We start from the raw sequence: 15495 nt of genomic DNA on the forward strand, positions 1-15495 counted from the left end.
CTTCAATGGTGGATCCGGTTCCTCCGATTCCGGATCCCTACCCGACTCACAATGTTCCACAGCTCATTGTGAGCTTGTAGATCAAACTATAGTTTCCTTTTACGTTCTCTTATACAAGTGCCTACTGTATGTATTTGTATGATTCATTTACAAAGACTTCTATAGATCAAATATGGTAATTATTGTTGAATGTACACTGTTCAAGGCGCAACACAATTCTATAGCACCTTCAGATTGTTTAATGCAAGACAGAATCTGCAGTATTTCTGATTATCTTTTACTTATATAATTAACATTTTCATGTGGTTTCTGCTTTTTAATTCCTTTCTATGCCTTAAAGAAATGCCAAGGAATGGTGCTTTTATTTTCGTCTCATGCCATGTTAAAGGTTTATAATACAGATTTCCAAATATTTGTTTGGGAAAAATTGTTTTAAGCAAAGCAATGCCTTTATTCTGTTACTTTGAATGATGGTTGACTGCTTTTAATTGCCTTCTCTTTAAATTTCCATTCCAGGATTGCGTCTTGTTAAAAAGAAAAAGGGCAATCTAATGATGATTTGCCAAAAAATAAATAAATAAATGCTTCTCCAAGAATGTTCTATTGAGAGATTAATGCCAATAGCTGAACCTAGCTTGGTCATCACACTGTGGATGTTATGTGCCTTCTGTAGCCTTGCTCCAGTTAGCAGACAACAGTACTATAGTCTGACAGTATGGTGTCACTAATACTGTATAACACTCTAATAAAACATGTACGTTGACCTTAAAATGTATTATTTGTATTACATGTAAAGCTTCAGGGTAATCGTCTGGTTTGTGCACCAGAAGGATAAACATAATTCATGCATTCTCATCAGTTTGGACTTTTTTGAAACTTGCCAAATGTCAAATGATCTACTGTTAACACAAAAATCAGCACATGGCACTGGACATAATGCACCCAATCCTGGCTTAGACTGGGGACAGACAGGGGGAGTAAACGGTAAATTCTACATGAAGGCTGAAAAGAGCTATCCATGGTGCTGAACACACCCTGACTTGAGCTTTCCACGGTCACGCAACACCTGACCAGAAGAGCTATCCATGGTGCTCAAAGTGGTGTCTTGATTACCTTGATGTTGTGGTCGACAAGTTCTCACTTGTCTCCATATTTACCCCGGGCAACTGCTTATACCAAATATGACCACTCAAAATATATTTATCTACCGGCATATCCATAGGTTTATTAGGCTATTAACATTAATTAACAAGATTTGTCTAAAAACAAAAACAAGTTCGTTACCTTTCAATACAAGGCATGCAGTTTTCCTTTTGTAGAGATACATGAAACAGCCACAGGATGGCAGTGTTCTACCTTGAAATACAAATTGTGAGAAAACGTCCTTCAAAAGGACATTAATTGACAAATCAATCAGTCAATATTGAGACCGATTGTGTGACTGGGCCATCTAGGCTCATTCCTATGTTAATGGTTAATTCACGCTGGTGTGACACTCGGCACGCCTTTGTAAACGTTGTTCCTGTTCGAAATTAAGGGTTGTTTGTAATCGAATCGATGCATGTGCGTGCTCCTAAAACACATGGGGTGACGGCATGGTATTGCACGTGCAATGACCTGCATTACTGATTGTGGTACTGCTACTACTTCTTTCTTCCACAGTGAGGTGATGATAATCTATGAGCCATGATTCCACCCATATGTCTATGATTCCACCCTCCTCCTCACTGTTGTTTGACCCTCGGTGCTCGCCGTACGCATAGTTGTTGATGTCAGCTAGCAGGTCTGTGTCCTGTCAAGTCCTCTCCTGTCTGTCCTCAATGACTGAACCAGATAACCATGCTAACGTCCAGTTTAGCGTAGCAATAGTATAGCATCTTAAACGCTTCATAAACATGTCGTCTTTATACGGAGGGGCGTCGAGAGGGTTCTATTTCAACACCGTGCTGTCTCTGGCTCGCTCCCTGGCAGCGCACCGGCCCGCGCCCATACACAAGGTGAGTGAGCCCAACATACAACTATAGCTACTACTACTAGCTTGACCTGAAAATAGACGATCTACAAGCTCAGTAGCTCACTGCCCTGGCACTGCGCGTGAGCTTGTAGATCGGCTACTTGCTGCGAAGTAAGTAACGCTCGAGTGGATTAGACAACTCGAAACATGAAACATGGACATCAATATATAATTGTATTAATTAAAGTGTTTAGTTTTATATTTATATAGTTTGTCAGTATTAGCCTATAGTGAAGTAATTACAAAGTTGTTGGTGGTTTTTGTGTGAAATAAAAATTATATTGCATATTTTGCAACTTTAACCATTGTCTGTTTAGACTGGAGGAGCCCTCCCACTTGTATTTAGTGTCTGGTCTGCATAATTATTATGTCTTATGAGTCTTAGTGCTTTTTCAAGTTTTATCCTCTTAGCAGATTTTGTATTGACCTGTATTTTTCGTTGAACTGTTCTTCAAACTGGTAATACATTTTTCAATCAATCGATCGTACTACTCAAACATGTCCTCAAATCAATATCTTACAGGGCAGTAGCCTACAATATATGAATGAAACTAGTATAAAGTCGGGTGTCAACAAGCGGCTCTGCTGTAAGTTGTAACCCAGTGCAATTCTCCAATTACACAGGGTCCTAATGGTGTCTTGATTGATTACTTGTACTATATTATTAACAGTTTGCATAAACTACTGGTACACAATGATGCTAATAAGGATAACACAAGGCCCTAAGGGCTTGTTTCCATTCAGTTCGTCAACAAGACATTTAAAGACAAACAATAACATACAATAAATCATCAACACTATAGGAGTGATACAAATATCGGTCTATGTACAGAAAACATTGGCAGGGGTGAGGTCATTTCGGGTGTCAAGCGTAGAAGACAAATTGCAGACAGGTGCTCTTTTGTGGTGGTTTTGAAGGAGGATAGGAGTCACATTTTGGTCTGTTGGTAAGGCATTTCACATTTTGGTGGCATAAAGTAAATCTAATTTAACCCCCATGTTTGTGCCGAATGTGGGCAATTAATTTAGTAAACTATACTTGTTTAAAAGTAACATTCAACAACAGGATCATTTCTTCATGGCTTGCACCTTGCACCTACTGCAGAGAGTGACGATTTATGGATGTGTGTGTGTGTTTGTGTCAGCCAGGCAAGCAGCCAGCCAGCACGGCAGCAGTAGGTTGTGAACATCATGTGAAGTCATAAATAAAAGGTGTAGCTGCAGGCAGCGCCAGCCAGAGAGGCAGATGATGATTAACAGGATGGTAGCAGGAAGAGGAAGAACAAGAGGAAGTTCACCAAAAAAATTTGCACCACCGACTTTTCACAATAATTTCTGGCCACTGCCAGGCCGTGGACACTAAACCAGTAGCACCAACAGAGCATTGTTGATTCCATATGCAGTGGTTTGTGCATTAAAGGGGCATGAAATGCTGATTTTTCTAGACTGATTTTGTAGTTTGTTTTCCATTTCAGGTTAAAAACTACAGCAGGGTAAAAACATGGCAGACTGCATCACACAGTGCATAGTACACCGTGATGGAAGCAACACTGTTGCAACTAATCACATTAATAATGGGTGTTTTCTTTAGGTGTGTCAATACTGTCTATCATGCATCATCACATTGGCATGCCCGTGGCTCTGGACACACCTATGAAAATCTAACTCACTCATTTATTTAATTTGGTGCAGCTCTGTTGTTTACTAGTCTGCTTTTTTTTAAATCTGCCGTAGTTTTTAAAACAAACTGCTAAATCAGCCTGGGGTTTCACTGTAGACGGGGAGAAAATGAAGAAACTCGGTATACAGGCAGAATTCATAGATTCATAGAATTCATAGATGTCAAAAAGGGGTGTGTGTGTCTAACTTATACTCGTAAATTTGTATATGTGTGCGTGCGTGCGTTATTGATAAAGATTGATCCTCCATATGCAAGGGGAATTCACAGCTCTGTACATCAGACGTTAGATTAGGCATAGTGTTTGTGAGGTTAGGGTTAGGTTTAGGCATAGTTTTAGTGGAGTTAAATGTTAGCGGTTAACTTAAGCGTGATCAGTAGGCGAAACACCAAGGAAAGAGTCTCTGAGCTCAACAGTGTTGTTAGCTAACCTGCCGTGCTGCAGTGCTTCTACTGTATGTAGTCTAGTGCCCTGCCAGCCTCATCCTTCTCTCTCTGACTGACTTTGTCTGTGACCCATGCCATGGTACAGTAGGTCCCCGTAGAGGTCCATGTTTCTCATGTGGTCCGTCTGTAGACTCCATGTGACACCTAGTGCCATTCGACTCCATCCAGGGCCCTTTAGTTTCCTGTTGTGCTGTGACGGTCCATGTCTCATCCCCATACAGCAATACACTTGAGGTCTTCTCCCATGTCTGATTTCCACACTCTCCTCATCTAGTGTATGCATACAGTTTTTTGACTGGGGGGTCATATTTTGACAGTATCAGGATGTATTAGGATGTTGATATTCATTCATCAGCCAACACTCCCCACTCACAGGTGGACATTTCATTACCAATAGGTAAGCTCTCAATCTGTGTCATTGAAAGCTTGTAGATCGGTTGTTGTTTTTAGATTAGAGCATTTGAAGTGGTCAAACTAGCAATATGTTCAGGACGATTAAGATAAAATCTTAATCACATAAAAGCAATCTGTTATTTCTTCACCTGGTTGGCAGCATGTAGAACAGTAGGAACAATCTTACTAAAACATCATTTTACATATTCTGTTAATTGTTTCGGAATCCTTTCTTCACCCGGTTTCACAAATCCCATACAAACATTTTTCGCAAAACATTTGTCGCAAGATTTTAATTTGCTTTAATCCAATGCAGGAATAGGGTTTCAGTCAGTGTTGCAGTTTGCTAGACTCACACAACAGGGACCACTGAGCTTACTGTGCTCTACAACAACATTTAATTATCAGAATTAGAGAAAGTACTGTAGTCTGTGATTTATTGAATCTCCCCTGCATCTCATTCTGACTATATTGAAGTGTTTACGCGTTTACAGGGTTTAATCCCCCTGAGTATTCTAACTTATACTCGTTATTGTTGGGCTAATTAATGGTGGAGGGACTTTGTGCTTGCCTGGCTCCTTCCCTGACAACACATTAGTTTGACTGAATCACTACTATCCCTAATGGAACACACCATCAAATAACATTTATTTTAATTCTGTGGACAAAGACGGCTTTATTAAGTACTGTTAACCCATTTAGGACAGGAACCCCTTTTTGGGCTTGCTAGTATACAGTATATAGCAACATAATGTTTTTGACATTTTTGAATTACCCTTCGGTAGGTCAGGATTTAGATGGCATTTTTAGAATCGGCCTCAGGTCTAAATGGGAAACCCATTAGTTTATTAAATTGGAGAGGTAAATGTGCGTGCGCTCGTGCAGCCGGACCAATCAGCGCCAGATTTTGTATCCACCCGTGCCGATGCTGCCTGTGGATAAAGTGTATCGTGTAATTGTCCTTCATCATACACTGGCATCAATTCACATTTGCCGAGCTGCATATTCTATACCACTTAAACCCTCTGTACTTTGTACAATGGACCTCTAAAGAGTATGGCTTTTTTACCCACTAAAAAACAAAAAATATTTTGGCTAATGTAGTTTATCAAAAGTGGCATTTTAAGCATATATGTTGATTATTGCGATAATACATACATTAATCACGAACATGTTGGCAACAAATATTCGCGACATGACATTCCCATTATGGTCCCGTCCCTAACAGGTCCAGAAGTTGCAGTGCATGTGCCCTGTGGACTTCAGGGGAGTGTTCCAGCTGGACGAGCGGAGGAGGGATGCGGTCATCGCCCTGGGCATCTTTCTGGTGGAGTCCGAGCTGCAGGTACTCCCAACACGTCAACACGTTGGTTCATCCATGTGTAAACATGGGTGTTAACAATGTCTTAACGTGTAATTGTTGTGTTGCAGCACATAGAAAGCATTCTGCCCTACCTTCTGACGCTGCTTAAGGGGCTTACCAGAGTTCAGTGGATTGAAGAAAGCTCTGAACACAAAGGAAGGGGTAAAGTTACCTAAGATACTGTTACTGTTATTTTATTTTTTACAGTTGTACTAGAGTTGCCACATAGCCACATGTATACTGTGTGCTCCTACTATTTATTTACCAGGGACAGTGCATATTGACAACATTTTAGTTTTCACCTCCATGTACATAATTGAGCCAGAGAGAGCTCATTTTCATCTGTAGTCCCTGAGCAGGCTGTTTAAAAGTGGTGATATCCCGTAACTATCAATACATGTCCTACCACCATGAAGTCCATTATGTTTTAGTGCATTGGAGTGTATGTTTTTATAATGACTGTTGGTATTCCTGTCATGCAGAAACACTCCCTGTAGCAGAGAACTTCAGCTTCTCTCTAGTAACACTACTCTCTGATGTCGCCCAGCGGGATGAAACCTTACGTGGACAGGTGTGTGTGTGTGTGTGCGTGTGCGTGTGCGTGTGCGTGTGCGTGTGCGTGTGCATGTGCATGTGCATGTGCGTGTGCGTGCGTGCAATGACGTAAGAAATCTTGCCCTTTGGTTTAGTTAAAGGGACTCGTAAGTGATCTTGTCAGCCCTACTGTATATTCCCAATCATTATTGCTATATAGTGTTCGTTCAGTATCATGGATCTGTCTCTCCAACTTGATCCAATCAGGAGAGATAACTCTTTCTACATACAGGATAAACAATTGAAAGTGGTGAAACAAAAAACAAAAAACTAGCAGGCAAAATTGGAACTGGAACACCATACAAATTAAGCTTATAGTCGTTGTGGAATTCTCTCACCTGACTGGATGACATTTGTATCCCTACCTGAAAAGGTATATTCTGTTCTAAATAGCTGTTACTGAACAAAGTATAGCTATGATTACTAAGGGAAGATAGAGCTTTTAACTCATAGCCCGCCACTAAAACCCCTGGGTGCTGTTGGCTACCGCCATCATAGACTCCAGACCGTTTCCACACATCACTTATACCACTTTTTAATCATCTTACATGTAGATCTTGGAGGCCATCATGGACACCATGCAGGTGCTACAGGACATCTGCAAGAATGCAGAGGACCATGATGATAAAGGTACAACTACAAACACTGAACACTTTATGTCAACACGCTGCAGATCGGCTATTTTTGGCAAAGAGGAAAAAGTACAATTATGTCAAGTTAACAAAGTATTGAGCGTTTAAGTAGTTAAATGTCTGGAAAATACACATGGACATGAATCACACAAACATATGATAGAAAAGATCATGTGAAGAAAAAAAAATCAACAAAACAAAACATTCATTGTGACAGACTGACAGTGCTGTCAAACAAGTTAAGTCTATGAATCTATCTATGATATGTATGAAAAAGTTTAATCTGCAAAACATTGAAGACTGTGTTGATCTACACCCATAGTGGACGCTGCTAGATTTGCTTACTGGTTTATGAATGTGTGACGTATGTCTTCCCCTACACAGAGTATCTGTGTCGGTACACGGTGCCCTGCCTGCTGGGCGTGGCGCGGGCGTTCGGCCGCTACAGTAACACTGACGAGGCGCTGCTCTCCAAGCTGTTCCCCAGGCCCCAGGCTCCTCTGCTGGGCTCTGCGGGGGAGGACGGCGACACGGCGCGCCGGAGGTCCTTCAACGAGTTCCGCTCCATCATGCCCAGCTCTCTGCTCAGCGCATGCGTGGGAGACGCCACTGGGAGACGCAAAGGCTCCTCCGTCTCCTCCATATCACAGCAGGTACGCTATGCAGACACAGCCACACCCCCCACAATGATGGTATTTAAAAAAAGAAATTTTGTGAATTTGTGGATGTTTGATGCGTTCACCACATATTTATCATATATAAGTTCTGTCTCCCATTAATTTTTTTATATATTCAGTCCTATGGTTGTTGCTCATCAATGTTTGATAATATTGCCACTATAATTTAGATATTTTTTCCTTTGTGTATATATTTATTATAATTTGAGATTAATTTGTACTGAATGTTGAAAACCGGGACATATTAGTGTTTTAGTGTTTGTCGGGACTCTGGGCACGCAGCTTCAAATCGGGACACTCTCGGCAAAAACCGGGACGTCTGGTCACCCTATCTCAGCATGGAATGTTGGGAGTAGGATGGAGGCGCTACTTCCTCTCGGTGGGGGAGGAGTCGTAGATTTGATAACATTTTTTTTCCTTTTTTCAGGGCAGTCCAGAAAGGGTCGGTCTAACTCCCAGCTCTCCAGCTGACCATCCTGCACAATACTTTGAAGGTAAGAGGAAGAGTCCTTCAACACTTGGGCATTTTGAGGTTAGGACAACTGTATGTGTGTGGCATTTACTGTATAGTCCCCATCATGACCTCGCTGATATGCTCTAGTCTAAAAGGATGAAAAACATATAGTGCCCGAAGGGTGGAAAGTGGAAACCTCATACAGTATGTACAAAACTGTTACTTTATAGGTTTTGTGAGAGCTGACGCGCTGTTCTAATTCCATACTGTTTGTTCTGTGTGTCAGCCCCAATGATAACATAAACACACAGGTAGCTCTTCTTGCGTTTGACAGATTTATTTCACCAAGCAGTACGGCATCAGTATCTGTTTTTTTTTCCTCCTCAGGTTCATACCTCCCTGATGGCAGTGCTGTAGACCCTGATTACTACTTCTCCACCATCAGCTCCAGTTTCTCTGTCTCCCCTCTGTTCACTGGAAGCAGCACTGGAGAGTTTGACGTCCCTATCGATATGCTCCGGCAACTCCTGTCCATGGTTAGTTCAAAGTGTCAAATCACAATGAGGTGTCTCAAGACACTTTACATGTAGAGCAGAGACCCGACAGTCCCACCCTGAGCAAGCAATTTTGCGAGAGTGGCAACGGAAATCTCCCCCTTTAACTGCATCTATATTGCATGGGGAAGATTTTGGTATAGGGACAACAGTACCCTTCACCAAATGAACTGTTGAGGATGTCACAAAGAGGAATACTGATCTCACATGCAACTCTTTCAATATTATTTTTTGGAAGGGGATCATGTCTGGGCCAGGGGATATATGACAGTTGATGGAGGCCAATCTATTATAAACTTCCCACACTCATGGTGGAAATTGGAGTAGTCCCAAGGCTTGGTGGCGCTCAACCCACAGAACTTAGAAAAAAAAAGACTAAACAGAAACATCAAGAGAATAGTCGGCTCTCAGAATAGGTTTTAGATAATTTAATGCAACAGCAGCAGTCATTGAAACCGACACATTTTCTGCCCCTCAGGCCTTCCTTCGTCATCGCTTCAATGCTGACGGAGGCACTGCAACTGCCTTCTGTTTCAATGAATGCTGCTGCGGCATAATTGCAGTACATGCTCTGAAACCCATTCTGAGAGTGCTGTGGAACATTCTTTTAAGGTTTCTGTTTGAAATCGGAACTGTCTGTGTGCACTCTGAGCTGTGTGTGTGAGAAATATGAAACCGGAAGGCTTCTAAAATCTGATGTTTAAGTGCTTGTGTTATTCGTCCTCTCCTCCATGAGCCACTTTCGACCGGGTGTCCCTGGCGTCGGAAATAGCCAATCTACGAGCTCAACAAACATTATGGAGCTTGTAGATCTGTGTGTAGACTCTGCAGAGGTGTGTAGACCTGGTGCGAAGTGTCCCTGAGCATCTGAGCAGCCATCGGTGAAGCTAAAACATAGCGATGATTTGATTGGCTGAGTGCGTATTGAGAATAAAAAGTGAGGACAGAAAATTGTGGACACCACAAGTGATTAGCCGGATTGGACTTGAGGATACAAATCACACCCGTGTGAAGTGAGGGGCGCTAATATATTAAAGTCTAACTCATGTTGATTGACAAACGGTGCAAACACAAACATTAAACGCCATTATATGACGTAATGAGGCACATTATGACGTACATTTTCCCTTCATTGTCAATGGCGTTTACAAAACAAATATTTAACTAAAGACAAACATTAAACCTGTATATAGGAGGGACCAGCGCCCCTCAAAAAGAAGTGAGGACGCCAATTGTGATTGGCCGGAATGTGATGATGTATAATGATGTATGGTGCCCCTCAATTCACACAAGTGTGATTTTTATATTTTCTCCCTTTGAACAGGTGGAACAGCTTGTCTCTGAAACATTTTTGAAATCTCTGGATGACACCTTGACTGAAGCTATAGAGGTATTTGAACATATTCTGTCACAGCACAACAAAGTTTGAAATTTGCCTTTTGTTTTGGAACGGTTCAAGTTCACTGTTTGATGAGCAATTTATTTGTTTTGTAGTTGAACCCTGGCGTCCATGTGTACTATAAAACATTCAGCGATCCAATGTATGTGGCTGTCTTCAAACTGCTGAGAGACACTCTCTATAACCTGAAAGGTAAGAACAAATCCCTAGTAATTACCTGTATTGGCTAGTATTTTTATTGATTGATCGATTGACTAAGACATTAAGGCTAAAAATTCTAAGCAGCAGATCTACAAGCTCGAAGCACATTGCTTGGCGCCGCTCTTCGAGCTTGTGTGACGCTGTAGTATGATCAATTTACGAAAATACACCAAGTTAGAATATGGAGACGGAATATGCAAGTTCATGCCTGCCAGCGATGACAATAGGGTGTATGCATAAAGATAATTCGAGTGGCAAAATTAATTTAACATTGTTTAACATTGTTTAATGCAATCAGATAGAACATTTCTGTTTGGATGTATGGGCTGTCAAGGCCAGAACGTAGTTTTTGTAGGTGTTCCCGCATAACTTCCGGGTATGATGATGATGATGTCACGCGCATAGCATACCCTCTATATATCGTGTGTTTGTGTCAGACCTCCCAACGGGCTACGTGAAGGACGTCCACGACTTTGTCCTGGAGCAGTTCAGCAGCAGCCAGTCGGAGCTGCAGAGGATCCTACACGACGTGGAGTACCTGCAGAGTGACCTGAGTCCCCTCAAGCTGCGCTGCCAGGCCAACGCTGCCTGTGTGGACCTCATGGTGTGGGCCGTCACCGAGGAGCAGGGTGAGACGCCATGTTACGTTCATATTGTCTACCGTATAATACAGTTATTTATCATCCATTCTCAACCATAGACCGTAAAAAATAGGGACAGCGAGCGGCACGCCATTGGTTTGTGCAGACCGTAAATGAAGCCTGTTCTTCAGAGATTTCAAGAACCGGAAATTAATGCTATTGGTTGGGACATGGGTGTGCCCGCTCCTCCTGCAGCATACTTAAGCAATATTACACGAGAGGGTGTTGTTTAACGTGGTTATTGCCACGACAGTGATGCGGTCAGGAACGAGACGAAGTCGAGTTCCGCAAGCATCACTGAAGTGGCAATAATCACGTTAAACAACACCCTCTCGTGTAATATTGCTATTCTACAACAGTTACCCTTAAAACAAAGAGAATCGCTGAAAAAATATTTTTTTTTAATGACAGATGCAGTCACTACGACCACAAATGTCCAAAGAAACTAGCTAGCCTAGCCACCGAGTTTGCTAGCACTCTGGGAGAACAGAGCAGCTGAATTCTTTGTTTTGATTAGGTGGTGGTGTGTGTTGGTTAAACCACTGGCTAGAAGGCTGTTTCAACCAATCAGATTGCTTCCTCTTAACGACCTGTTGTAGAATCTATTTTATCATACATTTTAAAATAAGTGGAACGATAATTTACCAAAACGCATATCATGGTGATTGAAAGAAGACTTTAAACTAGTGCCAAAAACCCATCCACTTGAATAGAGCATTATTGATTCTGACAGAAGCAGGGGGGAAACGTCGAGACGACTGTATAAGTCTGATTAACTGTTGCACCCCTGCATTCCTGTCACCAGGAGCTGAGAACCTGTGCACCAAGCTGTCAGAGAAGCTTCAGTCCAAGACGTCCAGCAAAGTTATCATCGCTCACATGCCTCTGCTCATCTGCTGTCTACAGGTAACAGGCCTCTTACACCGACCATTCACAACATTTTTCATTTCAAGGACCCGGGAGTAAGTCACCCCTGATATCCGCTGTGAGTCACCCCTGTAAATTATTCAAAAAGGGCACGCCCACTGAAGTGTTCTTCAGGGAAGTGGACTGCCCTTTGTGACACTGTGTGTGTGTGTGTGTGTGTGTGTGTGTGTGTGTGTGTGTGTGTGTGTGTGCGCGTGTGCGCGCGTGCACACATTTGTAATACTACTACACTTGTGAGGGCCAAATGTCACCACAACTACAGTATAAATTGATGTGTTCATGTTCAGGGCCTGGGTCGTTTATGTGAGCGCTTCCCCGTGGTGGCCCACTCGGTCACAACGTCACTGAGGGACTTCCTTGTGGTGCCGTCTCCTGTCCTGGTCAAGCTCTACAAATATCACAGCCAATACACAACAGGTAAGAAGACACGGGAAAACGAGGGTCCCAGGTTCGATGTCAGTAACAGCGAGGCATACGGGGTCCTTCACCATACTCTGCGGTTCGGAGCACAGGATTGTCAGTGAGCCTGAGGACAACAAGGGGGAGGGAGTGTGGAAGGTTAAGTTATGAATGGCTGGAGGGAGTGTGGAAGGTCAAGTATGAATGCAGTCAGTTGGCCCATTGTCATTCTGATGAACCAGCATAACAGGCTCGTTCTGCCCTGATTCCGCCATATGTTTGTTTTGTTGAATTTGCTTAAACAAAACGTAATAGAGGGGCTCACCCACAGGCTGGACTTGACAAAGGGTCAATTGGCAACAGGAACGTCAGCTTCTCGCAGTGGAAGGAGGAAATAACAGCTACTTCTGTTTTGTTAATGGCACAGATGAGTGGCTTACATTTAGATACACTGCCAACAGAAAAAATAAACATTCATTTTGCACTCTAGTTAAATACAATGTTTTGTTTTTACTTCATCAATGTATTGTATGACAGGAGATAGTTAGTTGACGGTATTTTCATATTTTCCAATCTCTTTGAAAAACGTATGGACACTCCTGCTCTAACCCAAGGGATCTCGCAAAGGTTAAAGCGTCAATCTGTGATTTCCTCAACTGGTAAGTTGTATGTAGAACAGCCAGAGCATAGGCTTAGCACAATTAACAAAACATCATAACTGTACATGATTGTGATCATAATTTGATCACAATGTTTCACAATTAGGACTAGGCCTAACAAGAAAATGTCAGTTGGGAGATTTTATTTTTGCTTTAATCCATGCAGAGATGATCTCCAATGTGCTCTTCCGCTCATAAAACAACTGTCTGTGAACATCACGCCCCCTAAATCAGAATAAAACAAGACAAACATCTTTGAATTGAACCGGCAGTAAATGCTGTCTTCTCCACATTGTTTCAAAGGGGGCGGTGAGATAAAGATCCATGTGACCAACGAACACTCCCAGTCCACCCTCAGTTCCCTTTCCAGCAGGAAGAGCCAGCCCTCCATGTATGAGCAGCTACGTGACATCTCCATAGATAACATCTGCAGGTGAGAAGAACAGCCCTATGTTTTATCCTACTGTGTGTGTGTGTGTGTGTGTGTGTGTGTGTGTGTGTGTGTGTGTGTGTGTGTGTGTGTGTGTGTGTGTGTGTGATGCGTGGCTGTCCTTCACACATCTGGCGCTAGCTGTTCAACCGGGGCATAAGAAGGGGACCGTTCCCTCAGCCCTATATGTTCCCTCAGCCCTATGTTCCCTCATTCCAAAACAGACAGGGGGGGGGGGGCTGTAAGGCATCAATTATACTATAATGCTACCCATACAGTAGTTCACCCTGCAGCAACAGAACACATTACAGATACCAAGTTACAGCAATGACACTACTGCATGGGGTCTAGTCTATCTACTTTGTTATAGCAAATGCTCCACAACAACACAGTGAAACAGTGAGCAGTGAATGATGAATCACTCATCATGTACTTAATTATCTGTTTTGAATCTCAGGTATGTTTCCATTGCATAGTTGTCTCAACAACCTAGAGTACACACTTTAATGAACTGACACCAACTATTTAAGCTACGTTGACAAACAAAACTAGTTTAGCCTGTAGAACTTCCTGTCTCCTCATGTCCCCAAGTAACACTGTCCTCTGAAAGGCCATCTGCAATAACCTAATAGTATACTGCGCACCCATTCACCTTTGCAGCTAAGTGTCCCTTTCTCGGACTGCAACTGTAGCCTACTTACTGTATAAGACCCATTTATTGAAATCCCAAACATGGAATATACTTGGACCATGTATTATGCCACATATAATGCCTGTCTCAGGACGGCCACCAGTATACAGTGGATAACTTCCCAGTCTTTCTGGGTAAGTTGGGTAACTATATAGCTACTTTAACCCTGAAATCCCAATTTTGGGCATGTCATTATAGGCTAAGAAGAAAGGACAATTGCTGATCTACAAGGTCACAACATGCCGTAATGTGTTGTGAGCTTGTAGATCGGCTTTTCCCCAAAAATAAGTTTTGATAAATTACTTATTTTATGTGTAGCGCAGTAGAATAGAGTAGACACTATGACACGTCAAGAGTAAATTAGTACTATAGGCTATACATTTGTGTTCTGGTAATATCATTGATCACTTGTTTTGCATGTCCGTGGTGGTGCAGATAGCTGCTGTATTATCATGGTTATTGGTGGTGGCGGCAATATTAACTAGAAAAAGTGCCCTTCTGGGCACAGGTCTCCACCAGGATGAGCAGATGTGAAGAATTCCAGGCAAAGGTTTTTCCTTGGCCTCTAGGGAGTTGGCATACAAAGTTATCCACAGATCCGTGCAGTTAGAGGTGAAAACAGTTTTCGGCCAGTTATAGCGCCACCTTGAGGCTGAGTTGAAATTGTTCATGTGGCATTTCGTCCTCGGCCTAGTGGGAATGTGGGTGCACAATTTCACGGAAATCACGCGATGTGTTCATGATTTGCAGCATTTTGTTTGAAACTGAGCACTCCTGTGAACTTTGGAAGCCAATCTTAACCAATCAGGATGGAGTCTGAGAAATCTGAAAGACTGGTTTCGTTGAATGGCTCTAGAGAGAGTGTGTACCAATTTGCGTGATGTTTGGACGAAATCTGTAGGTGTACTGTGCAAAAACTTGTTTTGCACAAAGCGGCCTCCTGGTGGCGCTATAACAGGCCGTTCTGGAAAGTTTGGGGCAGAGGTTCATCGTTGGCATCCAGGGAGTGTGTGTGCAAAATTTGGCATCGACCGGGTTAACGGTGGCCGAGATTAGCTGCTCACGGACGGACGGACGGACGGACGGACGGACGGACGGACGGACGGACGGACGGACGGACGGACGGACGGACGGAGTGCAAAACATACTCTCCCCCCATGCCTTCGGCCTGGTGGAGACAATTAGTCTGGATATATAAAATCCTGTGTTGAGGATCACACAAGAATAGCATCACTTTATGGACAAAATAACACCCAAAAGGGTTCATAATTTCAGTCTGCTTGAGGTGTAATGCAGCTTTAAACAAAATAGCAGACAGTGGCACTGGTACATATCTGAACTC

At 42.6% G+C, this 15495-nt stretch overlaps 1 protein-coding gene across 2 annotated transcripts in view; it reads left to right on the forward strand.

Annotated features, from left to right (window-relative positions):
• The first annotated feature begins 1802 nt into the window (after positions 1-1802).
• pi4kaa (phosphatidylinositol 4-kinase, catalytic, alpha a) overlaps positions 1803-15495 on the forward strand; it is a 51432-nt gene continuing 37739 nt past the window's right edge. For both annotated transcript variants that reach the window (XM_083793869.1, XM_083793870.1), the window contains exons 1-14: positions 1803-1997; positions 5761-5877; positions 5964-6057; positions 6378-6466; positions 7044-7119; positions 7506-7774; positions 8226-8292; positions 8640-8788; positions 10131-10196; positions 10301-10397; positions 10844-11035; positions 11853-11953; positions 12262-12391; positions 13336-13465. In XM_083793869.1, the coding sequence (XP_083649995.1) occupies positions 1896-1997; positions 5761-5877; positions 5964-6057; positions 6378-6466; positions 7044-7119; positions 7506-7774; positions 8226-8292; positions 8640-8788; positions 10131-10196; positions 10301-10397; positions 10844-11035; positions 11853-11953; positions 12262-12391; positions 13336-13465 (1679 nt within the window). In that variant the 5' untranslated portion in view covers positions 1803-1895. The remainder of the gene's footprint in view (positions 1998-5760; positions 5878-5963; positions 6058-6377; positions 6467-7043; positions 7120-7505; positions 7775-8225; positions 8293-8639; positions 8789-10130; positions 10197-10300; positions 10398-10843; positions 11036-11852; positions 11954-12261; positions 12392-13335; positions 13466-15495) is intronic.

The sequence above is a fragment of the Protomyctophum parallelum genome (genome assembly GCF_964188405.1).
Source record: "Protomyctophum parallelum genome assembly, chromosome: 21".
Classification (NCBI taxonomy): Eukaryota; Metazoa; Chordata; class Actinopteri; order Myctophiformes; family Myctophidae; genus Protomyctophum; species Protomyctophum parallelum.